At 42.3% G+C, this 27,780-nt stretch overlaps 1 protein-coding gene across 2 annotated transcripts; it reads right to left on the bottom strand.

Moving 5' to 3' along the window:
- Positions 1-4,861: 4,861 nt before the first annotated feature.
- LOC139562331 (alpha-actinin-2) lies at positions 4,862-26,939 on the bottom strand. Of its 2 annotated transcripts, XM_071379979.1 has the most exons (22): positions 26,614-26,939; positions 18,044-18,158; positions 17,843-17,962; positions 17,428-17,514; positions 17,117-17,204; positions 16,826-16,904; positions 15,338-15,419; positions 14,695-14,780; positions 13,880-13,972; positions 13,401-13,631; positions 13,015-13,162; positions 12,667-12,817; positions 11,385-11,493; positions 8,198-8,338; positions 7,678-7,860; positions 7,439-7,573; positions 7,072-7,251; positions 6,768-6,914; positions 6,475-6,552; positions 5,942-6,007; positions 5,614-5,772; positions 4,862-5,415 (listed from the first exon to the last, which is right to left on the bottom strand). In XM_071379979.1, the coding sequence occupies exons 1-22, from the start codon at positions 26,743-26,745 to the stop codon at positions 5,257-5,259; spliced, it is 2,769 nt and encodes a 922-aa protein (XP_071236080.1). In that variant the 5' UTR covers positions 26,746-26,939; the 3' UTR covers positions 4,862-5,256. The 2 variants fall into 2 exon arrangements, with proteins under 2 accessions (XP_071236080.1, XP_071236081.1); XM_071379980.1 differs by lacking the exon at positions 6,475-6,552.
- Between the last annotated feature and the right edge of the window lie 841 nt (positions 26,940-27,780).

Genomic DNA, 27,780 nt, shown 5'->3' with positions numbered 1-27,780 from the left:
ACCTTTAAATTTTTTGGGGGGGAATAATTTAACTGTGTATGTTGCTGGTTATTATTACAGAATAATTAGTGTATTATAATTAGAAATGTATACGTTAAGTTTCAAACCATACTGTAAGTAGAGCAGCAGTAATACTGTAACAATCTGACATAGGGGAAGTGAGAAAAATACTAGGAAATTAATCAGCAGCAGAGAAAGAGTACAAATGGGTTGTTATTGAATATATCCACATTAACAGTGGATATTCAGTATTCAGTACAGTATGAATGGCCATGGCAATGAAACTGTACCAGAGTAAGTGCCCCTTTTCTAATTCCTTTTGATTAAATGTGTAGTATTCTGAGTGTAGTTGTTTGTGATGAAATATGTGATCTAACTGCCCAACACTCCAAAAATTATAAGGTTACATTTTTACATTTTAGTCATTTAGCAGAGCTTACATTAGTGGATTCAACTTAAGATAGTTAGGTGAGACACCAAGGTTGATATAGTAGTCTGTCAAAGTAATCAGACCAGATATTTTCATATATTTAACTTTAACTATATATTTCACTGCTTCACTTGAGTAAAACATTTTCAACTTCTTCAACTAACACAAAAATACTTTTAAAGAGCTGAAGCAAGTCACAATATTTTACTTAATGTAAACTTACATTTCTAGTCATTCAGATTGCATTCGTGTGCTCAATACTAAAAAAAAATGTATTCCAAAGAAAGACACTTGGGCTCAGTGTGACATTGCAAATAACCTGTAGCGAAATAAATTGGACCAAACTTGACATATCGTACCATACATCTGTCTGTTCCCGGCCTTCTCATCTGAAGAGATGAAACCAATTAACTGATTTAAATACTACTCTTTGTCAGAAAGCATGTGCTTGTGGAATATAGGCCTACTATCCCCATACACTGTATAAACATGTGGCGTCAGGTAACTAGACCACGTTATCACAATTTTTGTCCTACCCCAATGTGCACACAATGATTGAATCAATGTTGTTTTCATGTAATTTCAATGAAATTACGTTGAATCAACGTGGAATAGACGTTGAATTGATGTCTGTGCCTAGTGGGACATTGCCATGTTGGCACAAAAGTACTCAAAAAATGAATATGTGTCTTACAAAGTAAACACCCCATCGCAACACGACAATGTATACGCTTATTCATAAACTACTACCTGCACTCCACTGGGCGCATGCACACATAAGCAACATACCCCTCCCCTGGGAAACATAGACAAGATACAGGTAAGAAAAGTTTTTCTTGAATACTTTATTGACAACAAAGATTTCTCAAAAGGCAGGAAGATATTGACAACAATTTTAATGAGCTACAGGGAATATGTCTGAGATATTAATATGTTAACAACTGTCGCTGTACGCGAGATTCGCATCAATAAACGCTGAAGAAAATGTTTTTCAGTGTGGGTCACATATTTTTATAGTTAATGTCTAACTGTATTTAGCAACATTAAATAGTTTGTATGTAGCGGAAATGGTGCACCACTACACAGATGATGATGGCCCTCTTTGGGCTCATAATCACACTCATACAGTATTTCGTATTTTGTATTTATTATGGATCACCATTAGCTGCTGCCAAGGCAGCTACTCTTCCTGGGGTCCGTAAAAAATTAAGGCAGTTAAACAATTTAAAAAACATTACAATACATTCATTACAGAATTCACAACCCTCAGGCCCATACTCCACTACCACATAAATCTAGGCCTAGATTGATTTGCATAGCATACAGTAGCTCCTACCTACAGGAATGCTACCATTGACAGCCCTTGCCCTGCCAATCTTATCAAATGTAGGACATATTCACATCGGATTTTACAGACAATTTTTATTTGATTATACAGATGTAGGATCTTAATTTGAGCCAGTCTGCTACAGCAGTAAAACAATCCTGCAGCAAAAGGAAATGTGATTTATTATGTGGATTACAATGAATTGACATTTTTGTAGGGGTTGATACATCTTTCGTAGGTAAAAATCAAGTCTGAAATGTCAAAGTGGAAGCTTATTTAAACTTTTTAACTTTTGACATTTCCTGCATCACAGGAAAGTTATCCTGCAACTGGGTGATCAAATTAAGATCCTACATCTGTATTCATATGTTTGAATTGTGAATTTAATTTTCAGTTTCTTATACCAGTAGCCTACTTTAATCAACTGTAAGAAATGGAAATATGGCTTTTACAGTCTAGGCCTACAAAAAGTCTAGTTTCCACACTTCTACCCCAAAGAGAGAAACACAATGTTGTATTTAACTGTGCTCTCTTAATATGTAAAGTAAAATACACATAAGTGATAAGGGTTTATTGAATAATCGATTCACTTCAAAGCGCAAAGTATACTACTCTTGTCAACATTACAGTGTCTCAAACAGTCACACATTTAGTACAGTGATTATCTCCTCCCTCCCCATCTTCAACTGGGAAATCCAGTTGGCTAAACCCACTGAGGTTTGATACAAAGTATGTAGGAATTTGATAGGAATTGTTTAAGGCAATAAGCAATATCATCAAACAGGCAAAGCTATTCATTTTGGTGTGACCAAACTCCTTTTGTCCGCAAATAAGAAAATGGTGTGTGGCAAAGAGAATTCTAATTTTCAATTCACATTAAATCCTTGCTTTACCTCAGAGAGCAGGCAAAGAGGCCCAACTCGGCTGAAAATCTGTCTCCCTCCAGCAGGTGGCGTTTTTTTCACCCACCAATGAGTTTTTGTATGGACGTCAATGAGCGTCGGAAAAAAATGTATGACTTATTTGCTAAGTGAGGTTTATTTGATCAAATTGAAATTACGTCATGCTTAGTTTGTTACTACTCTATTGATAAGTAGGACACGTGATGGTAACTTTGAGAAAAAACACTTTATATTGGAGTTGTCTTGAGATGCCTATGCATATTCATGAAATAAAGCTAGTAGCGTAGCATCGCTCTCCATTGAGTACATGTGGTTGACGTCAACAACCCTTATCGAATATTTTCTAAAGTATTAAAATAATTAGATGTATGCACCAATCCAAAGAAAGGATAGGCGGGAGCTAGACAGCCCGATGTGCCACTGGACAAAAACTCCCATTGTTAGGGAGGAGAGACAAGTGTCTTGTCAGTATATCAATAATCTTTGCCTACCTTTTTTTGTGGCTGGCAACGGAACATTCTTGGTCCGAGACCGCAGCTCAAATTGACCTTAAATATCACGGTATCCATTAGCCGGTAAGCACAAACTATTCAACAATGACAGAAACCTTTCTTGTAAAACATATTACACTATTGAATAATGCAACCAAATCATATTACAATCTTGAATAATTCAAAAATTAAAGGCGTTTATTTTCTCGTCTGTAGGCTACACTCATTACATTTTAGCTTCAAGACAAAATCACGGCGTTGCTATAATGGCATGTCTTCATCAAGTAGTGTAACGTTAGCCTATCAAAAACAAACGATTAACCTTCTCACACGAATATAAAAGTACAGAAGGACTACCTTACAGTATTACAACAAACCAGGCTTAATTTTGATAAAAAATCATGCAAATCATTACATGTTAGAAGCAAATAATTGCGACTGAAAACGTGGGTATAAGATAATTTACCGTGATGAGCTGTTTTATATGGAAGCCCATAAACGCCACCAATTGTATTTAATTGTATGAATCGTGATTTGCCAACATGCACAATTAGTCTGTGCTTTCGTCTGTTCAACTGTAGCCTACAGATAACGACAGCTGCAGGTAGCCTAAAGAAACAGCCTCTGTGCTCTGATCCTATCTGGGCCTGGCCAGGGAAAACTTAACATCATGATTTTATAGCATAAGACATATATTTATAGCCCAAAATATCCCACATTTTGGGAAAATGTGAATGTGATCATATTTGGTTTATATTCACACTTCGGGTGGCTAGGCTACCTACGCCTTTTTTTTTTTAAACAAGTATTGACTGGAATTAATGAATCAACACAATAGTGATGACATTCAGTATGAGTATCTTTTTAATTACAGATGCAAAGGCCTAAATGATGCAATCCTGCATACAGCGAGCTCAGATCTGTTCATTTTTTGTCTGTTTTTGTCCAATCGCAGTTGTTCTTTCTTTGTCTGTGTAAACGGTTTTAATGTTTCCATCCTCCCTAGGGCCAGGAGTTTTCCAGGGGCTTTTAAAAAACACATATGACTTGATTAGGAAAATTATCTGATGCCATCATAGCCCATATAAAACCTTTTTTTTGTACAGCTGATTTATTACTATGTCAAATGCTACAACTAGGGTACAGAGTTGGTTAGGTTAGCCTACTGCCAGATCATGAAAAACGGGCCCTAGGAAAACAATTTTCTCCCACCACTCTGGGACCTGTGGAGCCACCTCTGAAATCACCACACAATGTTACAAAAAAACAAAGAAAACATAGCCATCATTTGACATGTTTTTGGTGGTGAGGATGGGCTTCCATCGTTTTACCTGGCTCAGTGCAGCCGACAGCTACTGCAACAGTTTCAGAATGTAACTGGCTGTTACTGCAATATTCAGTCTCAGATATTAGGAAAATGTCTATACATTTCAACTGTTTGAAACACATTGCTCTACTATTACCATTTATACTGTAGGTGTGTTGGCTCAATTAACAAGACAATTCTGTTTACACTGCTTCAAGGGGGGCAGCTGTTGAGAGAGTGTTGTGCACTACCTCCAGAGGTTTACATTTGAGTAACGTGTAGCCGACATGTTTACGAAAAATGTCTAGTAAGTGTGTGAAGAGGCTCTTAGCTTTGGGTTTGAGATGTATATATTTTGTGTGAACTGTGTAACGTATTGTTCAATCAATCACTCATAGCCTTTAGCCAAATTGTTCTTCATTTATATTGGGTAACTTGCGAGAAAAGTTAGCATAGAGCAGGCACCATGTGCTATGATTATATCACAAGTACATTTTGTTGACATAAACAACATGTGTGTCATTACTTTTTAGAATGGAGTATGAGAGGCACACTTGATAACCTTACACTGTTATCAGTGTGCTATCATAGAACCTATTATGATACTTAAATGGCATACTTTACTGTCATTTCAATCAAGCTTTTGCTAAAATAGTCCAGATCTATTCTCTCAAATCAGCAAACAGATATCCCAACATTTAAATAATCATAATCCTTGCTTTTACAGTGGATTAAAGGGGATTTCATCCAGAAGTTTTGGCTGGAGTCAAAAGGTCAATCTTGGGGGTCATCTTGCAGAGTTAGAGGTCACTCTCTCCGTAGAGGGCAGTGGAGAAGGCAGTGTAGTCTAGAGCCCCCACGGGTCCCCCTGGACCACTGTAGGGGGCCATCCTCAAGATGCAGTACTCTGCCTGGTCAGGGGGGAGCTCCCTCCTCAGCTCCTCAACCAGGATGTAGGGCTGTGGAGGGGGGAGGAGAAGGGGTAGGGGGGAGAGAACGGGCTCATTTAGAGAAGTCCGCTCTACCAAATTTTCCTAATCTGACAGAATAATATGCCTGTTTACTGTTATACTGAATTCACCCCTTCTGTGTGATTGACATGGTCCACTCAATTTCCACACTCCCATTCACTTTCTCTTTCTCTCGCACACACATACCTTATCGGCTGCCAGGATCCTGAAGGATGCCACGACCTGGTCGGCTGTGTCTGTGTCAGTGGTTTCTCTGGTCATAAAATCGATAAAGGATTGGAAAGACACCATGCCAGTGGCACTGGGATCTACCAGCATCATGATGCGGGCAAATTCCACTTCACCCTGACAGTCAAAGAGAGACAGAGATCAGGGAGAGAGAAATCAGAGAAAAGAACACATATCTTTATTCGTCATTGCGTCATTACACATACAGTATATTATCAATAGCTCTTGGTATTATTATGCATTGTTTCCATACTGTAATTCTGCATGAGCATATTGAGACTCCTACCAAATCATAACCCATGGAGATCAGACAGGCTCTAAAGTCATCAGTGTCCATCGCCCCGTGTTTCTTCTGTAGTCAGAGGTCAAGGGTCGTAGGGTGGAGGTTGGGAGTGGGTCACAGCACAGGGAGGAGAAGGGATGGGACAGGGAGGAGAAGGGGGACCAAGAGAAGGTGGATGGCAGAGCAGTGGAGATCAGGAATGAGAGAAGGCCAAAGCTAACACAGAGAAATGGACACATAGACACAACCAGACAGATGGACACAGTGACAAAGACAGTAACATTAGAAGACATGGAGAGAGAGACAATAAATACTTTAGTAGTCAATTCTAAATGAACTGTCATAATAGGCCAAAGCTGCTGCCACCAACATTGTCATGCTGTAGAGCCCAACTGTCAAAATATCGATACAACAACAAAAAATATGAGAGGTAGCAGCAGGTGTGGTCTACTCTAGAAGGGAGGGAAGAAGCCCAAGTCATCAGCGAGAGGTCAGTCAGGGATCATGAAAGGTTAGAGGTCAGTAGGGTTGAGTACCTGATGGTCATTGCCCACATGACCTAGGCTGATCAGACAGGCCTTGAACTCCTCACAACGCAGTTTGCCTGTGTTCTCCTGGGGCCAGGTGTTAGAGGGGGTGTTAGTCACACTCAGAAGTGTCTCTCTCTCACACACATGCAAGTGTCTATAACATGAAGCATTACAACAATGTGGAACCAATATCAAAATACTTTGTTTTTTTTATAGACCTATACATTATGCCATTCAGGTTAAATGTTAATATATGAATCAGAGAACCGGGAGTACAGGAAGCGGAAGGAGCACTGTACCCGATCAAAGTGGTTGAAGGAAGAGCGGAACTCGTGCATCTGTTCCTGGCTGATGCCCTTGGCATCACGGGTCAGGATCTGGGTCTCGATCTCGTTGATGGTGCGGGCGATGGTGGTGAGGAGGAGCTCCCAGCCCACACGGATGTGCTGTTACCATGATGACAAGACAGATATAGACACAGACAGGCAGATTAACCAGCTGCCAATGAAATCTCAAAGACATCCATCATCATTATCCCCATGACCACATCTAATCTTAATAGACTGCATGCAGAGACCGTCTCTCTGTGGTGCTCTGCAGTACCTCCATAGTGTAGTTGGTGTGCTTGTTGTCAAACACCAGAGACTCCTGGATGAGCTGGTGGTCTCCCTCCAGCTTGTCGATGTTGGGCTTGTAGGTGACGATGACGTGCTCAAACTGCTTCAGCTGGGTCATCTGGTCCTCCAGGGTACCACCCACCTCCAGGGAGCAGCGGCCAATCTCCTGTCAGAACCACACAAATGAGCAATTCAGGTTTTTGTTCCAGTTCTAAAGATACCCCTAGACCAGGGCTCTCCAACCCTGTTCCTGAAGAGCTACCATCCTGTAGGTTACAACCAGAGAGTAGCTCTCCAGGACCAGTGTTAGAGACCCCTGCCCTAGACAATAAACAGATGGCTGACTCTCTGACCTCCATCCTTGTCTGTATCCATGGTCCGATGAGGTTAGCCTGGACAGCAAACTGCCGTCTCAGCCTCTCGCTAGCATGCTGCCGGGCTAGCTCTTCCTGGAGGGAGCCTTCTCTCTGGGGAACCAGCTTCTTCACCTGGTCAGCAACATGACGACAACACATACATCAACCTGACATAGAAAGTCACTGAGTATATGCATCCGTGTCTCAAGTGTACTATGTGAATTTCGAGGTCCTACCCTGTCCCACTTGGCGAGGAGTTCCTCGGTGGTGATGGTGCTGTAGGGGTTGATGAGGTTGGCCTTGATGCCGTAGCTCTGGGAGATCTTCTGCACCTCCATGTGGATCCCCAGGATGGCCTGTCTCTCTCCGTCTGCCTCTGGGAGGGTGGCCTTGAACTGCTCATGGGAAGAGATCAGGCTCTGCAGGGAAGGAGGAGAGGAGAAGTTGCCGTGTTGGCTTGTACTTACAAGAACATGGCAAGTAATGGGCACTGTGTCAAAATGACGTAACAGTTGTAACAACCATAGAATGATTAAAATACTTATAGCGAGCATTATGGGGTGGCAGGTAGCCTAGTGGTTAGAGCGTTGGACTAGTAACCGAAAGGTTGCAAGATCGAATCCCCGAGCTGACAAGGTCAAAATATGTTGTTCTGCCACAGAACAAGCCTGTTAACCCACTGTTCCTAGGCCGTCATTGAAAATAAGAATTTGTTCTTAACTGACTTGCCTAGTTAAATAAATAAAAATTATGTACCTGAACCTCATCGATAGTGTGTACAATAAACATGTCCTGCAGATCCTCCATGGCCCCTTCCATCCAGTTGTTGAACGGTGCTGATCTCTTGGCAAACTCCAGGAACAACTGATCAATGGTTTCCAGCAACTTCTCTGTCCTCTGGAAAATAGGAGAGAAAAAAACACTTGTCATTAATCTCATTGACAATTCATCAACATTGCCTGTTTGGACTGCTAATCCCAGGATGCATCACATTGACATGACCCAATTGACCGCTGAATTGGCAAGGTGGTCTCCCTGCCCAAAGGAATGGGTCTAATCCATATTAGACCCCTTCCTTTGGGCAGGGAGAGGGGGCAGACAGCAGCCCATGTCAGTCACCCTAATCCCAGGCCTGGCTGTTTTTCTTGACACATTTGTAGGTCATGAGTGCCCAGTGTGGATCAGAGGAAAAGGACTGTGGGCATCCTGCCAGCCAGATGCTGGACCGGTAACCATATCTACATACAGTGCCTTCAGAAATTATTCATACCCCTTGATTTATTCCACATTTTGTTGTGTTACAGCCTGAATTCACCCATCTACACACAATACCCCATAATGACAAAGTGAAAACATGTTTTATTGAAAATGCAATACAGAAATACCTAATTTACATAAGTCTCTAAGAACCATCCACACCTAGCTTTTGCAACATTTGTCCATTATTTTATAAAATTCTTCAAGCTCTGTCAAATGTGTTGTCGAGCCGCTCAGGAACATTCACTGTCTTCTTGGTAAACAACTCCAGTGTAGATTCGGCCTTGTGTTTTAGGTTATTGTCCTGCTGAAAGGTGAATTCATCTCCCAGTGTCTGGTGGAAAGCAGACTGAACCAGGTTTTCCTCTAGGATTTTGCCTGTGCTCATCTCCATTCCATTTATTTTTTATCCTGAAATACTACCCAGTCCTTAATGATTATAAGCATACCCATAACATGATGCTGCCACCACTGTCAAGTTGACCTCTTTCTTGTGCAATTCCCCACTTGAAAAGGACAGTCCCTCCACATGAAGATTTTAACTGGATTTCACTCAATAAACAGCCATGGAATCAGTTGTTTGTCTTTTATTTACCATTCTTTGGTTGGCAGTAAACAGGTGAAAAACCTCAAAAAAGAGATGACAAATATAAGTTACTATTTGAGTTGACAGCCCAATCAAATACACAAAATTATCCACATTCATCCCAGATAAACACATTTCTGCCACCATAAAACACAAGGTTTCCACTTTTGAGGAAATGTTTCCCAAAATAGAAACCCACCATTTTTAATCAAATGAGCAGAATCAGTATATTTTCTCTAAATTTGCATTTTAGCCAAATACATTCAAAATATTTTTAGTAGTAAAAAAATTACTTTTATTTTCTAATCAGTAGTTTTAAGCAGACAACTCTTACATTTTTTAGCCAAAGATTTTTTAGACTATACATTTGTTACCGAATTAAGAACTTGGTTTACTAAGATTTCTACAAAGTTTAAATTACTTTTAACCATTTCAAACAAGTTATTTGTCAACAATGAATTTGGCTCTTCTTACTTTTCCTTTATACCCCACAAACAACATTTGAAGTTATAAATACCACTGCAAAAGTCCTATCAAAGTTAAGAGTTAAGAGTCTGTGTTTTCCAGAGTATCATTAGCAGTGCACTGCTTAAGTCAGTCTAGCCAAGCATGGCTAATATGGCGCTTACCGGCTGTCTTTCACAGTTTTGTGGAGGGCTTGGACTTGCACAGTCACCTTGATCACAAAGATAAAGTTTCCTTGGTCTTGTGGTGTTATAAATGCTCCTTTCACTGCGGTCTAAAGACAACAGCAGAGCCAGGTGCTGGCACGCCCTGATTGCCTGGAAGATTTGTTCCACCTGGTTCACCACTGATTGAAGGAGGAGGAGTTTCACCACTGAGGAGCTCCCAGGCAGTTTGTCAGCACAACCACTATTCTTGAAAATATGCAGAGTGGTACTTAGTAATGTATTGTATTTGCCACAAACATAACACTTTTTATTCAGAACAAAAAGTGAATTGCTTTGACACAATTTTTGCAGTATTACTTTAGCGCCTTGTAAACAGGATGCATGTTTTGGAATGTTTTTATTCTGGTTCTGGTATACTGGTTTCCTTCTTTTCCCTCTGTCAATTAGGTTAATATTGTGTTACTACAATATTGTTGATTCATCCTCAGCCATTAAACTCTGTAACTGTTCTACAGTCACCATTGGCCTTATGGCAACTGAGTTAGGAAGGAAGGCTGTATCTTTGCAATGACTGGGAGTATTGATACACCATCCCAAGTGTAATTAATAACTTCACCATGCTCAAAGGGATATTCGATATCTGCTATTTACATTTTTAACCATCTACCAATAGGTTCCCTTCTTTGAGAGGCATTGGAAAACCGGCCTAGTCTTTGTGGTTTAATCTGTGTTTGAAATTCACTGCTCAACTGAGGGACCTTACAGATAATTGAATGTGTGGGGTACAGAGCTGAGGTAGTTATTCAAAAATCCTGTTAAACACTATTATTGCACACAAACTGAGTTCATGCAACTTATTATAGTGACTTGATAAGAAAATTATTTACTCCTGAACTTATTTAGGATTGCCACAACAAAGTGGTTTAATACTTATTGACTCAAGACATTACAGCTTGTCATGTTTTATTTATTCGTAAGCAGTTCTAAAAACACAATTCCACTTTGACATTATGGGTTATTGTGTGTTTAGGCCAGTGACCATAAATCTCAATATAATATCATTTAAATTCAGGCTGTAACACAACTTCATGTGGGAAAAGTCAAGGGGTGTGAATACTTTCTGAAGGCACTGTAAATGTGCCATCAGTAGACTAAGTGGACACATTACCCCACCCTCAATCAGCTGTGTATTCATATCTCACTCTTAGCTATCTCAATATAATATACATGAGATTTAGAATTATTATGGGTTAAGTTGTCCTGTGAACAATCCACCCCACCCCAAGGTAACGTCATTCATGGCCTTACCTCTTCAGCTCTCTTCTGGATTGATGGAACTGGTTCTTATTCCCACACTACCAAGCTGTACTGTGCTGGCTTACTTTTCACTTGGCACAGCAGCTTAGCCAGTTTACCTTAGCTGGGAATATAACATGTCATGTCCCAAACTTCAACCCCCTTCACTCACCTCCAGAGCCTCTCTCCTCTTCTGGGTCAGTGTACCAAGTTGATCCCACAGGTCACAGATTCTCTGGCACCTCTGGTTGACAGCAGCCACATCATAATAGTCCAGCTCACTGCACAACACCACAGGAAGCATACAGGTCAATGAAGAGCAACTTCAGACTGTTTGGTATTATTTAAGAAGAATTCCAGTCGTAGTCCTTGTCAAAGCCATGATTTTAGGAATAGGACTTGGTTGGGATGATGGTTAGGAGGGTTAGAGGGTCCTTTTTTCTCAATTTCCGCCTGACTGACGTGCCCAAAGTAAACTGCCTGTTGCTCAGGCCCTGAAGCCAGGATATGCATATAATTGGCACCATTGGAAAGAAGACACTTTGAAGTTTGTAGAAATGTTAAAATAATGTAGGCGACTATAACACCATAGATATGGTGGGAGAAAATCCAAAGAAAAACCAACCAGAATTCTTTTTTTTGAGAGCCCATGCTCTTACAATGGAACGTATAGGGAAATAATTAAATCTAGCTCCCAGTATGCAATTCCTATGGCTTCCACTAGGTGTCAGCACTCAATGTTCAAGGCTTCAGGCTTGTTTCTTCCAAAACGAGTAAGAATACTGAGTTTAACTACAGGGACACAGTCTTGGAATTCCGTGTGTGAGCGCGCCATGAAGAGAACACGCACCTGCTAATATTGGTTTCCTATTGAACATATTACTTTCCGTATGAAATATTATAGTTTGATTACATTTTAGGGTATCTGAGGATTAAATATAAATGTATTTTCACTTGTTGAAACAAAGGTTAGGGGTAGATTTCCGATTCCTATCTTGGCATATTGAACGAGTGGATTACTCAAATCGATGGCGCCAACTAAACTGACTTTTTGGGATATAAAGAAGGGTTTTATCTAACAAAATGACTACATGTTATAGCTGGGACCCTTTGGATGACAAATCAGAGGATGATGTTCAAAAAGTAAGTGAATATGTAATCGCTATTTGTGAATTTATGAAACCTGTGCCGGTGGAAAAATATTTTGATGCGGGGCGCCGTCCTCAAACAATCGCATGGCATGCTTTCGCTGTAAATCCTACTGTAAATCGGACAGTGCAGTTAAACTAACAATAATTTAAGCTTTCAACCGATATAAGACACTTGTATGTACCTAAATGTTTAATATCCATCATTTTTATGATTATTTATTTGAATTGCGCGCCCTCCAGGTTCACCGGAAGTTGTCCCGCTAGCGGGACGCCTAGCCTGAAGATTAAAGGAAGGATCCATACTTGAGCTCCTGTGCGATGGCAGCGATCTGCTCCACCCTGTCCTGATGAGCAGCCAGGTCACTCTCAAACGACTCGTGTTTCCGTAGCAACGCCCGCACCTCTGTCAGGGTGGCCGTCTCGTAGTCCTTCTGAGATAGAATCAGCTCTTTACCTGGGTCATACACACAGACAGCGAGAGAAACTGAGACATTAGCCAAAACAAATGTTGAAGATTTACTGACATTTTCCCATTGACATATCTCTAAGGATTTGGAGCTAATCAATTACATTCAAACTTCAAACTCTAGAAAAACCAGAAACATAAGTGAACCCTCCACAGACAGACAGACAATCATATCCCAGACATACCATTAGCCCAGGTCTCATGGGTGCTGGCTTTCTGGCGGAACTTTTCAGCCAGGTGGTCCAGTCTCTCGAGCTTTCGGATCTCTGTCAGAAGCCACTCCTCGTAGCCTTTCTCTGCCCCCTCCAGCCCCTGCCATGCACTGGCTATGTCCTACAGCCACATCGAGACACAAAGACACGGGTCAAAACCAGCAAAGCACCACGCTCAGTAGATATGCTATTAAAAAGGCTTTTAACTCTATCAGGGTTTTGGCAAAAGTGCCTTGGTGTTTACCTTGGTATTTTGGATGATCTATATTCATAGCTATCTACAACTACTGTGATTTGACTGATGACTGTTTCATCAGTTTGATATGATGTATCATTGAATGCTGGGTGTTTACACTTACAGACACCATCTTTCCCTCCGAGGGCATGAAAGCGGGACGGTTGCTGATGCGCAGCTTGGTCTGCAGGGTGTTGAAGCTGATCTCCAGCTGGCACTTCTCCTGCACCTTGGGGGGCTTGTGCATGCGGCGGTAGTCTCTGAAATCTTTCAGCTTTCTCTGCATCTCAACCATGGTCTTCTCTGCAGTCCTGTTCTCCAACCATGGGGTGGTCCGGCGGACCCACTCCAGTAGCTACGGAACACAGTGGGTGATGATGGGGTGGAGCTTCATTTGCGGTTCATTTGTTGTCATTCCTCTCAATTCAGTTAAGTAGGAATTCGACATTGAATTTTATTTAAATACTGGGAAATTCTATTCCTACAAGTTTGTGTAAGACAATGGACTTTTTGAGTATTCAGATTGGGGTAGAAGTAGCTCTCCTAAGACAGTTTACCAATATGAAAGCATATGTCCAAATGTATGCTTCTGTGTTGCTTTACCTCGCTGGCCAGCCTCTCGTATTCCTCCATCAGTTTCTCATTCTCCTGGTTCACACCCAGCACTTTACAGATCCTGTTAGCCGCCGTCTCAGCCTACCAAGGGGAGGGAGGAAAGAGAGATGAGTGGAGAGGAGAAAGAGAGGTGAGGGGAGGGGGGAAAGAGTGGTGAGGGAGGAAAGAGAGGTGAGGGGATGGAAGGGGAGGGGAGAAGGAGAAGTGAGGTGAGGGGGGGAGGAGAAGTGAGGGAAGGTAAGAAAGAGATTTGAGGGGAGGGGGGAAAAAGAGATGAGGGGAGGGGAGAAGGAGAAGTGAGGGGAGGGGGGAAGGAGAAGTGAGGGGAGGGGGAAGGAGAAGTAAGGGAAGGGGGGAAAGAGTTGAGGGGAGGGGGGAAAGAGTGGTGAGGGGAGGGGGAGGGAGAAGTGAGTGAAGGGGGGGAAAGAGAGTTGAGGGGAGGGGGGAAAGAGAGGTTAGGGGAGGGGAGGGGGGAAAGAGAGGTGAGGTGGTTCTTGTCTCATATCTAATGCAATTCCTCATGCAATACAATTCCTCATACAGTACACCCCCCCACCCCCAACACGCACACCATTTAAGTCATACTTTTAACGCAATCTGTGTGCATCGTTCCAAAAACATTAATTTCAAAGTGAAACTCACAATTTGCCAACTTAATAGAATTATGACCTCAAACAACTCATAGGCTAGAGAGGAGTGATTGACATATGGTAATCATCATCAATTGGTTTTGGAGGTATTGTACCCACAACACATTGCATTCACAAACGCAATTCAAACTGTTCATGGTGCAAGCTGTATACCTGCTCGGCTCCAGCAAATGCATGATAGAAGCAGGACACATAGGTCATGATAGCTCTCTCATCAGGCTTGGGGGTGTTGATGATGTCTACAGAGGGAGGGAGGGACAGAAGAGGGTGACAGACAACAAGTACAAAAGGAGGAAGATAGGGAAGGTGGGGAACAGGAAACACAAGAACACTGACAGAGGAAAAGGACCACAGATCGACTCCAAACCTGAACATCGTAGCGCAGGGCTATCCTGGAGGGAAGGTGGGGTGGGCTATGGCAAAGAGATCTAAACAAGGACCAGGTCACATTGACACTAGGACTACACAGCATCAATGTCCCCTCACCTTCTGTACCACTGCAAATGTGTGATACAAACTGGACATATAGGTCATAACAGTCCTGTCGTCTGGCCTGGCTGCGCTTATAAAATCTGTGTGGGGAGACCAGGCACATAGGACTTCATCATTACAATGTGCATACAAGTACAGACAATCTTCCTGGCAATCTCTTCCAGGCAATCCTGTAACAAAACCCACAGTCTGACTCCCACCATTACAGTACCAGATAAGATGGTTTATGTTTTCATAATGAGCAGAATGACATGCCTATAGCTAATGGCGATTTTCAAAACGTTGTTTCCTTAGAAGACATTACCTTCTGCGTCCAGCATCTTGGGAATATCCAGGTGCTTCTCTGCTATTTCAAATGCCAGGTTCAGGTTCCCCATAGGATCATCCTAGAAAAGTATAAATATTATAGAAACATACTTTCCAATTAAACTAATAAACAAAGTCATCTTCTCATTTACTTTTTATATGAGAAAACATGTGCATGTGTACAGTATTTGAAACCAGTTTACAAACTGTTGTGTATCCAGTGATGGAATTAACCAAACAGGTGACAGACAGTCAGTAAGTGCCTCCTCACTAATGGGGTAGGGTGAGTCAGTGTGTTTAGTGGGAGGAGAGGGCTCATGCTGCTGCCATTGTCCTAAGTCTGTTCCACTGATGCCGGCCGAGGGGAAAAGGCCTGTTACAGGACAGTGGCAGCTGCAGAGATCCAGGGCGGGCAGATACCCATGAGCCTGTTCCCCACACGGAGACATTTCAGCAAGCTAACACTCAGGGCTTACTGAGCCCGCTCACCTGGAGCCAGACATGACAGCTGACAGGGTCTGTCTAGGCTCAATGCACGCGTGGGAGTGTTGGGGGGGCAGAGGGGCATATAAAGGTGATTCTGATATAGGTGTGTGCGTGCGCGCGTGTGTGTGTGCATATGTACAAGAGAGGGGGGGGACCTCTACTGAAACCCAAAGCCTCTGGCTTTCCAAAAGATTTGGGTTCCACAGATCTATCCATTTTCCTGTCTATTTCCAAACAACCGTGAATAGATTGATTGCCCTATAAAGAGCAGTACCAGGCACAGGTATCTGCCAGCCACAGCTGAGGTAAACCCTGGGCTCTCCTGGGATGTGACTCACATTTCTCTGTCTATTCCCAGTCAGGACTAAGTCAGTTCAGGATGGAGATTTAAATGTCAGTCACTATTAAAAAGACCACAGCTTACAAGGTGTAAGGAGAAACATGTATATTCCACACTGTGGCCTACTCTTTACACTTACACATTTTATTTGACAAAATGTGTCTATACACAACACCTGAACACCGATACACCAATATACTCTTGAACTCTAATGAACGCACTACAGTGACCCAGTCTACCAAAGGATAAGCCTAGAACAGCATACAACTACACAGTGCACACGCAATTCTACACACAACATCGTCTACTTTTTATTTACACATACGATACCTTCAGATTGTGATAGTTGATTAGATCTGGCCTGTGTTTGTGTATCAGGGCACAGAAGGCTAAACCGTCCTTCCAGCTTTATACAATGGTGGGCCAGGTGAGCATGTCATTAAGACAGTGAATGCAGACATCAGTAAGGAGAAATTGGGCGAGTTAAACATAACAAAGCACTCTAATATCTGCTTCTCTAAAGTCAATAACTTTCTGTTAATCCACACTGTGTGAAAAGACTGAAGTTATTACTCTGGACATAGGGAACCCTTCCTTCTCTGTTAGTATGTGGGAGGCACTTGACACCATCATGGTTAGTGTTTGGGACACACAAGAGACCTTGTTGAGCTTAGCGTAGTCGATGAGGTCAGGCCTGTGTCTGTGAATCAGGGCACAGAAGGCCAGTCCGTCCTTCCAGCTTCACCAGCAGGCAGCAGAGATAACCAGGTCAGAGGTCAGAAGTCAGAGTGGTATGATAACTGAGTAAAGCAGAGTTTACCAGTGCTGGTCCTAGAGAGCTACAGTGTTTGCAAGCTTTGCCTGTCTTATCACTTAGTACTAACACATTAGTACAGAATATAATAAAATAGAAAAAAGACATATTAGTCAAAGCCTAAAAAGTGTTCTCACCTAACATGGAAGTTCTGGACATTGACGTTCCTGTAGGGGGCAGTCTTTCTCTGGCACCACAAGAGAAGGCCTTCCTTTGCAGAGGTTTCTGAGAGGAGAGATAAATAGTTCTTCAACAGCGCTATTCCCCAGTGAGATCTCTATTTAATTAAACCAGGAAGTCAATACAGATCATCTCTTTTCAAGGGAGACCTGGCCAAGAAGGTAGCTATAGTATAAAAAAAATCCATATGCAGGACATAATCTATTATACAATGGTAATAAAGGCATATTTTTAAGTATCCTATTTTGTTTGAATTGTTGTATCTTACCTTCTACAGAGATGTCCTGGATGGCAAAGCGGAGGATGATGGTCCATATCATTCCAAGTGTCATCTTAATGTTACCATCCACAATTTCTGAGGGGAAAACATCCAATTACCATCAGATCCATCACATAATTAGAGTGGGAACTGCAAAAAGATAATGGGGTGGCAGGTAGGCTAGCGATTAAAAGTGATGGGCCAGTGACTGAAAGGTCGCTGGTTCGAATCCATGAGCCAACTAGGTGAAAAATCTAGCGTTGTCTCCTTGAGCAAGGCACTTAACCCTAATTGCTCCTGTAAATTACTCTGGATAAAAGTGTCTGCTAAATGACTAAAATATAAAATAATGAATGGATCAATCAAATAAATCAAAAGATACTGAGCTGCCTGAACATGAAGTACTGCCTGAATAAAACATCACCTTCAGCTCCAATAGAGACAAGTTTCACTCCTTTGCTGGTGATGAAATCTAAGGCTTTGTTGACGTTGGCAATCTTGTGAAAACGCATCTTCCCTCTGTCAGGCTTGGGTAACCTCTCACCTGGGAGAAACAAACAGCATTTAACTCTAAGTGTAATGACTACCAATCAATGTATTCAACTATATATTCAACAAACATTACCTGAAATAACTTCCAAGAGAAGCATGAGTTTGAGGCCATTCCTAAAGTCGTCCTCAATGTTCTCAATCTGTGTTCCTGCTTTCCTCAGGTGGGAGTTACACCAAGCTGTGAAGGTCTACAAAGGAAATTTTATTTTGGTGAGTAAAATACAAATAGTACAATTTAATCTTCACATAACTTTGATGCAGTGATTTCAAATTAGGATGGGGTTGAGCATTGATGATAGAGACTTCCTGTGAGCTCATCAGTGAACCTTGAGTGAGTTTTCCATTAATGGTCTTATTCATCTAAAGTAGAATGTTCCACAACGTTTTAAAACTTGAACAGTGAATTTGACATGACCTTTTCCAATTGGAAGGATCATATACGCTTCCCATTTGAAAGTGTTTGCCAACCAACGTTATGAAAGTAGCTACCTCCCCAATTTCTTTCATCACAATATGGATTTTTGTCCATATCGCCCAGCTCTAGTATATAGCCTGGTTGTAAACACACAAGAGAACAGCTTAGCAGGACTTAGCCGGAGGTCATAAATTGTGATGACTCTGGTACCTATGGCAAGTGCCACATATTGAGATGAACCTATTTGTTGACGGTCAGCAAACTCCTTGGTTTAAAATAACACCTTCCCTCCAACCAACCTAGCGCCTATTGTAAAGGATAAAATAATTTGTGCTCCCACATACACAGGAATTTGATTTGAATTATGTGTTCATGCTTTGTACTGTATTATTATGCAAGACTTCAACATGAGCACTCTCTCCTGCTATGTTTATATTAAGTTATCTCACATCAGCAACCAGAACGCAAAGGCAATCAACACTGTACAGTTGAAAGCCCTGAGCAGACCTCAGCTCACTTTCCAGAGGATATAAGGTGTTCAATTTAGCATGCTCTCGTGGTCCTAGTGATAAGAGACAGGGAGAAAACATTTTCACTGAATATCAAGATGAGATGAAAATGCCACATGCAAACAGTGCATTCTTCTCTCACTTGTTTCTCTTTGCAAAGAAAAGAGACACACTTTTACTAAAATGTTAACTGCTGTTGGGTAAATAAAAAATGCTAAGTGGAGCTATTGCCATATTGCTTTCCCAATCTATCCAGCCCTTCCAGGTATGTGAATACCGAAAGGGCAGAGGCTAAAACGGGTGGAGGGCTATGGGACTAAATTGAAACACCTAAATATGTAATTTCTTGGATGTGTCACAAACTGGGAGTGATCTAAAGTAAATTGAATTGGATACTTTGAACATCTCTTCTCAAATGGCCTCAGTGGATCAGCCTCAATTAGACTCCTTACAACAACCAGGAATGTGATTTCTAAATCTGCCTCCAGCTTCCATCTACAGTGTTGACGGTACTGTGTGTAAACACAGGGAATGTTTGTAGGCTTTATTGACATGCTGTGTTTTCAAGCCATTCCAGTTCACACAGCATGACTGGGAGAGTGATCCTCTGGCCCTTAAGTTCTTATAGCACATAGCCTGGTCCCCCAGAGGCTGTGGGTTAATGTCACCCATCTGGAGAGGCTGCCCGGGGGAATGACTGTCCTAATTAGGAATATTAGAGGCTTTGAAACAAAGGCCGCATTCCACATGACAAAAGAGACCAAAGTGTATGTGACATTGAACGGCTGCCTCCTCTTTAGAACATGGCTGGCCCTCCAGACCCGATCCCGCCAGAGTTGTCGACCCCCCACCCCTTTTCCCCCCTCCATCAGCCCTGACGATCAGAGCTAAATATATTTATGAATCATGTCCAATGAGGACCACCCGTCATTGAAGTAGCTGAGCCTTTGTGACTTAATGGGGTGTGTTCCGGAGGTAAAGAATATAAGTTCAATAATGTTTTGTAAGGTGTCTAAGAATCCTACATTTATTTTTATATAAAAGAAAAATAGGTGATTTTGCTAGATCATTTCAAACTTGTTCAAACACCTGAGGCTGTTTCTTCATTGTTTTCAGTCTTGATTCCAAGAATGTCTTATGTGCCAAGGTTATTTTCACGACACCAGGCCAAATCAGTGGGTGGCATACCTGGTTGTGTCAGGTGGAACACCTAGCATGTGCTACAACATTTAACCAGGGCAAGGTGACCGGAAACATGACCGAATACAAACAGTGTAGCTATTCTCTCCGCAAGGCTATCAAACAGGCTAAGTCCCAGTACAGAGACAAAATAGAGTCGCAATTCAACAGCTCAGACACAAGAGGTATGTGGCAGGGTCTACAGTCTATCACGGATTACAAAAAGAAAACCAGCCCCGTCGCGGACCAGGATGTCTTGCTCCCAGACAGGCTAAATAACTTTTTTGCCCGCTTTGAGGACAATACAGTGCCACTGACACGGCCCGCTACCAAAACCTGCGGGCTCTCCTTCACTGCAGCCGAGGTGAGTAAAACATTTAAACGTGTTAACCCTCGCAAGGCTGCAGGCCCAGACGGCATTCCCAGCCGCGTCCTCAGAGCATGCGCAGACCAGCTGGCTGGTGTGTTTACGGACATATTCAATCAATCCTTATCCCAGTCTGCTGTTCCCACATGCTTCAAGAGGGCCACCATTGTTCCTGTTCCCAAGAAAGCTAAGGTAACTGAGCTAAACGACTACCGCCCCGTAGCACTCACTTCCGTCATCATGAAGTGCTTTGAGAGACTAGTCAAGGACCATATCACCTCCACCCTACCGGACACCCTAGACCCACTCCAATTTGCTTACCGACCCAATAGGTCCACAGACGACGCAATCGCAACCACACTGCACACTGCCCTAACCCATCTGGACAAGAGGAATACCTATGTGAGAATGCTGTTCATCGATTACAGCTCAGCATTTAACACCATAGTACCCTCCAAACTCGTCATCAAGCTCGAGACCCTGGGTCTCGACCCCGCCCTGTGCAACTGGGTCCTGGACTACAGTGGTAGGCTTGATTACCAACAACGACGAGACGGCCTACAGGGAGGAGGTGAGGGCCCTCGGAGTGTGGTGTCAGGAAAATAACCTCACACTCAACGTCAACAAAACAAAGGAGATGATTGTGGACTTCAGGAAACAGCAGAGGGAGCACCCCCCTATCCACATCGACGGGTCAGTAGTGGAGAAGGTGGAAAGTTTTAAGTTCCTCGGTGTACACATCACGGACAAACTGAATTGGTCCACCCACACAGACAGCGTTGTGAAGAAGGCGCAGCAGCGCCTCTTCAACCTCAGGAGGCTGAAGAAATTCGGCTTGTCACCAAAAGCACTCACAAACTTCTACAGATGCACAATCGAGAGCATCCTGTCGGGCTGTATCACCGCCTGGTACGGCAACTGCTCCGCCCACAACCGTAAGGCTCTCCAGAGGGTAGTGAGGTCTGCAGAACGCATCACCGGGGGCAAACTACCTGCCCTCCAGGACACCTACACCACCCGATGTCACAGGAAGGCCATAAAGATCATCAAGGACAACAACCACCCAAGCCACTGCCTGTTCACCCCGCTATCATCCAGAAGGCGAGGTCAGTACAGGTGCATCAAAGCAGGGACCGAGAGACTGAAAAACAGCTTCTATCTCAAGGCCATCAGACTGTTAAACAGCCACCACTAACATTTAGCGGCCGCTGCCAACATACTGACTCAACTCCAGCCACTTTAAAAATGGGAATTGATGGAAATTATGTAAAAATGTACCACTAGCCACTTTAAACAATGCCACTTAATATAATGTTACATACCCTACATTACCCATCTCATATGTATATGTATATACTGTACTCTATATCATCTACTGCATCTTGCCATCTTTATGTAATACATGTACCACTAGCCACTTTAAACTATGCCACTTTATGTTTACATACCCTACAGTACTCATCTCATATGTATATACCGTACTCTATACCATCTACTGCATCTTGCCTATGCCGTTCTGTACCATCACTCATTCATATATCTTTATGTACATATTCTTTATCCCTTTACACTTGTGTGTATAAGGTAGTAGTTGTGGAATTGTTAGGTTAGATTACTTGTTGTTATTACTGCATTGTCGGAACTAGAAGCACAAGCATTTCGCTACACTCGCATTAACATCTGCTAACCATGTGTATGTGACTAATAAAATTTGATTTGATGATTTGATTTGAACATTGTAGCGTAATGGGCATGTTAGGATAAAGGTAAGAACAGTTCAGGGTGTCAGCAGGTCTTATTCAAGGGCAGCCCTGTCTTCCCCTGTGGCTCTTACTGGGTAATAGGATTAAAGTTAAGGGAAATTATTAGGGAAAGCTAATATAGAGTCCCACTTAAGACGCCAGAGAAGATACTGAGAACTGAAACAAATCCCACGTGGTCAAAATTGCTATCCAACTATACCAGGCAGAAGGCCCTCAGTAGGCACATACAGTTGAAGTCGGGAGTTTACATACACCTTACCCAAATACATTTAAACTCAGTTTTTCACAATTTCTGACATTTAATCCTAGTAAAAACTCCCTGTCTTAGGTCAGTTAGGATCACCACTTTATTTTAAGATTGTGAAATGTCAGAATAATAGTAGAGAGAAGGATTTATTTCAGCTTTTATTTCTTTCATCACATTCCCAGTGGGTCAGAAGTTTACATACACTCAATTAGTATTTGGTAGCATTGCCTTTAAATTGTTTAACTTGAGTCAAATGTTTTGGGTAGCCTTCCCCCAATAAGAATTTTGGCCCATTCCTCCTGACAGAGCTGGTGTAAATGAGTCAGGTTTGTACGCCTCCTTGCTCGCACACACTTTTTCAGTTCTGCCCACAAATGTTCTATAGGTATGAGGTCAGGGCTTTGTGATGGCCACTCCAATACCTTGACTTTGTTGTCCTTAAGCCATTTTGCCACAACTTTGGAAGTATGCTTGGGGTCATTGTCCATTTGGAAGACCCATTTGTGACCAAGCTTTAACTTCCCGACTGATGTCTTGAGATGTTGCTTCAATATATCCACATAATTTTCCTGTCTCATGATGCCATCTATTTTGTGAAGTGGACCAGTCCCTCCTGCAACAAAGCACCCCCACAACATGATGCCTCCACCCCCGTGCTTCACGGTTGGGATGGTGTTCTTCGGCTTGCAAGCCTCCCCCTTTTTCCTCCAAACATAACGCTGGTCATTATGGCTAAACAGTTCTATTTTTGATTCATCAGACCAGAGGACATTTCTCCAAAAAGTACAATCTTTGTCCCCATGTGCAGTTGCAAACCGTAGTCTTGCTTTTTTATGCCGGTTTTGGAGCAGTGGCTTCTTCCTTGCTGAGCGGCCTTTCAGGTTATGTCGATATAGGTCTCGTTTAACTGTGGATATAGATACTTTTGTGCCTGTTTCCTCCAGCATCTTCACAAGGGCCTTTGCTGTTGTTCTGGGATTGATTTTCACTTCTCACACCAAAGTACGTTCATCTCTAGGAGAGAGAACGTGTCTCCTTCCTGAGCGGTATGACGGCTGCGTAGTCCCATGGTGTTTATACTTGCGTACTATTGTTTGTACAGATGAACGTGGTACCTTCTGGCATTTGGAAATTGTTCCCAAGGATGAACCAGACTTGTGGAGGTCTACAATTTTTTTTCTGAGGTCTTGGCTGATTTCTTTTGATTTTCCCATGATGTCAAGCAAAGAGGCACTGAGTTTCAAGGTAGGCCTTGAAATACATCCACAGGTACACCTCCAATTGACTCAAATTATGTCAATTAGCCTATCAGAAGCTTCTAAAACCATGACATAATTTTCTAGAATTTTCCAAGCTGTTTAAAGGCACAGTCAACTTAGTGTATGTAAACTTCTGACCCACTGGAATTGTGATACAGTGAGTTATAAGTGAAATAATCTGTCTGTAAACAATTGTTGGAAAGATTACTTGTGTCATGCACAAAGTAGATGTCCTAAACGACTTGCCAAAACTACAGTTTGTTGACAAGAAATTTGTTGAGTGGTTGAAAAACGAGTTTTAATGACTCCGACCTAAGTGTATGTAAACTTCCGACTTCAACTGTAGGTCTTCTTTAGCACGCACCTAAAATAAATATTTGTTTTGCCTCATTAAACCAAGATATTTGAGGAACAGTTCAACCTCTTCCATAGCAATAAAGTTTGGGGAAATGATGAAATGCTCTGCTGACAAGTATTTTTCAACCCGCTCATACAGTAGTAATAAAGGCCTAGTGCACAAATATTATTATTTTTGTATATACATTACAAGTCAAAAGTTTGGACACACCTACTCTATCCAGGGTTTTTCATTATTTTTACTATTTTCTGCGTTGTAGAATAATAGTGACGACATCAAAACTATTAAATAACACATATGGAATCATGTAGTAACCAAAGAAGTATATTTGAGATTCTTCAAAGTAGCCAACCTTTGGCTTGATGACAACTTTGCACACTCTTGGCATTCTCTCAACCAGCTTCATGAGGTAGTCACCTGGGATCCGTCTTGTTAAAAGTTTCTTTGTGGGATGTCTTTCCTTCTTAATGCGTTTGTGCCAATCAGTTGTGAGGTGACAAGGTAGGGGTGGTACACAGAAGATAGCTCTAATTGGTAAAAGACCAAATCCATATTATTGCAAGAACAGCTCAAATTTGCAAAGAAAAATGACAGTCCATCATTAATTTAAGACATGAATGTCAGTCAATACGGAAAATGTCAAGAACTTTTAAAGTTTTCAAGTACAGTCACAAAAACTAACCATCACTATGATGAAACTGGCTCTCATGAGGATCGCCACAGGAAAAGAAGACCCAGAGTTACCTCTGCTGCAGAGGATAAGTTCATTAGAGTTACCAGCCTCAGAAATTGCAGCCCAAATAAATGCTTTACAGAGGTCAAGTAAAAGACACGTCTCAACATCAACTGTTCAGAGGAGACTGCGTGAATCAGGCCTTCATCGTCGAAAATGCTGCAAAGAAACCACTACTAAAGGCCACCAATAATAAGAAGAGACTTGCCTGGGCCAAGAAACATGAGCAATGGACATTAGACCGGTGGAAATCTGTTCTTTGGTCTGATGAGTCCAAATTTGAGATTTTTGGTTCCAACCGCCCTATCTTTGTGAGACGCAGTGTAGGTGAACGGATGGTCTCCGCATGTGTGGTTCCCATCGTGAAGCATGGAGGAGGAGGTGTGATAGTGTGCGGGGAGTTTGCTGGTGACACTGTCGGTCATTTATTTAGAATTCAAGGTACACTTAACCATTATGGCTACCACAGCATTCTGCAGCGATACGCCATCACATCTGGTGTCCGCTTAGTGGACTATCATTTGTTTTTCAACAGGATAATGACCCAACACACCTCCAGGCTGTGTAAGGGCTGTTTGAGCAAGAAGGAGAGTGATGGAGTGCTGCATTAGATGACCTGGCATCCACAGTCACCCGACCTCAACCCAATTGAGATGTTTTGGGATGAGTTGGACCGCAGAGTGAAGGAAAAGCAGCCAACAAGTGCTCAGTATATGTGGGAACGCCTTCAACTTTTGGAAAAGCATTCCAGGTGAAGCTGGTTGAGAGAATGCCAAGAGTGTGCAAAGCTGTCATCAAGGCAAAGGGTGGCTACTTTGAAGAATCTCAAATCTCAAATATATTTTGATTTGTTTAACACTTTTTTGGTTACTACGTGTTATTTCATAGTTTTGATGTCTTCACTATTATTCTACAATGTAGAAAATAGTCCAAATAAAGAAAAACCCTTGAATGAGCAGGTGTATATATATATATATATATATATATATATATATATATCACATATATGACGCCTCTTGCACTGATATGCAGTGCCTTAGAGCACTGCACCACTCGTGATTGGGAGTCCCACAGGGCGGCGCATAATTGGCCCAGCATCGTCTGGGTTTGGCCGGTGTAGGCCGTCATTTTAAATACGAATTTGTTCTTAACTGACTTGCCTAGTTAAATAAAGGTTACAAATTGTGATTTATCAGGGGTGCTGCAGCACCCTCAGCACCCCTTCTTCCCGCTGCGATGAGCATTTCGAAGGAAGACATAATAACCTTTTGTTTGAGACCAGTTGACGGATACTGAGTTGGGGGCCTAATATTCAGATGCTTGGAACAGTATTTTGTGGTTTCTATAAACAAAATAGTTCCACACTAAGGACACTGGATTAACCTACTATAATGCCGTTTGGTCTCTAGATATAGCATTCATTCTAATCCCAAGGACGTCATCATGTGTTAGAAGCATCTGTTGACAGTTCTCATTCCTCGCGTATCAGTGGAATGGCAACAGTCTTAAGAGCCGCTCATTGAGCTATTGTTAGCTGGTACCCACCGCATCCGTCCGTCAATATTCCCGTCAACTGGAGCCAAGACAGACCCCCGGCTCCGGCTGAACCAAATACCAGGAACAAGAGACAGAGTTTTGAGCCTGCGCTCAACGTGAATAACTCAATATTAAATTAATAAAACAATGGAAATGCAAACAAATGTTAATTTGCTCTCATATGAACTCCCAATCCCGTGCGTAAAGTAGTCCTACTGTACTGCGTAACGTTAATTTGTTAAATTGGTTATCTGCAGGTCATCTTCTCTTGCCTTACCTTTCTTTGCTGTTTTTCCCAGGCAGGGTCCAGCAACATGTCCCTGTCCCACTCATCCTCCTGTATCATGTAGTCCTCCTCATCCCCGAATCCGTTATTATAATGCACTGTCGTCTCTATTTGGGTCATCATTGCGTCTTAAGTCTTTGTATTCCCCCAAATTCAAATCGTTTTTGTCCTCCAATATCCTTATCTATTTAGACTCTGATAATTTAATATTTTTTTCTGGGCTGGGTAACTTCCTCTGTCTCCCTATCTTTCTATTTGACTCCCTCTCTCACACGCTTGCGGGTGTTCGGTCTGGCCGCAGTTGCCACAGTGGAACAAATGCTGATAGCAATTAGTACTGACAGGTCACATGGCAGGCGCGCAGAGCGCTATACACTCAGAGGAAACACTCTTATCACGCCACTTCGATGTAGCAGGTTAGGGAAACGTATGCAGCAGGTTAGGAGACTGAGGTTAAAGTTAGGGAAAGGGTTAGTGAAAATGCTTCCCTAACCTGCTACGAATATCACTTTGTATCGAAGTGGCGTGAAAAGAGTGTGCCCCATCATGATTGTGGGGGATCTGTAGGCGGATCGGCTAATAAGCCAGGGGAGGCGTCACTCTACGAATCTTAATTGGACAAAGCCTATAATTTGTCAAGGAATCCTATTTGTAGATCAGTGATTCTACACCTCACTTTGCTCAAGCTGACCCTCTCCTAAGCACTCGGAAGTTGTAGTAAATTAGGGGCAGTTGAGACAATGAAACCATGTTGTGGCGAACTCGGGGAGTAGGCAGGACCTGGACTCGAACCCAGTGACTGTCCAGCCAACACCTTAACCGTTAAGCCAAAATGTCCGACCTATTGGCGTAATGGTTCATGTGTTGGCTTGACTGTCTTGTCATCGGAGAGGTCATCGGAGAGCTGTGTACAAGTGAGAGGCTTGGTATAGAGAAAAATGAAGAAACGCTATCCCCTTATAGTGTGCGCATAGATAGGTTCGGTTTGCTCCTGGCAGAACTCGGCTAGGCAATGCATACTCCCGAAAGACCTTCGCTTGAAAAACAAGAAAAAAGCTGCAATATTACTGTTGTTTGTCCATCTTGAGCCACCGTAGCAACAACATATTCAAAAACACTATCTCAATAGTGTCTGATTTAATTTAAGATAAATAAAGA

This window comes from Salvelinus alpinus, chromosome 32 (assembly GCF_045679555.1).
Source record: "Salvelinus alpinus chromosome 32, SLU_Salpinus.1, whole genome shotgun sequence".
Taxonomy (NCBI): domain Eukaryota; kingdom Metazoa; phylum Chordata; class Actinopteri; order Salmoniformes; family Salmonidae; genus Salvelinus; species Salvelinus alpinus.
This window is presented reverse-complemented; position numbering and strand designations above follow the sequence as displayed.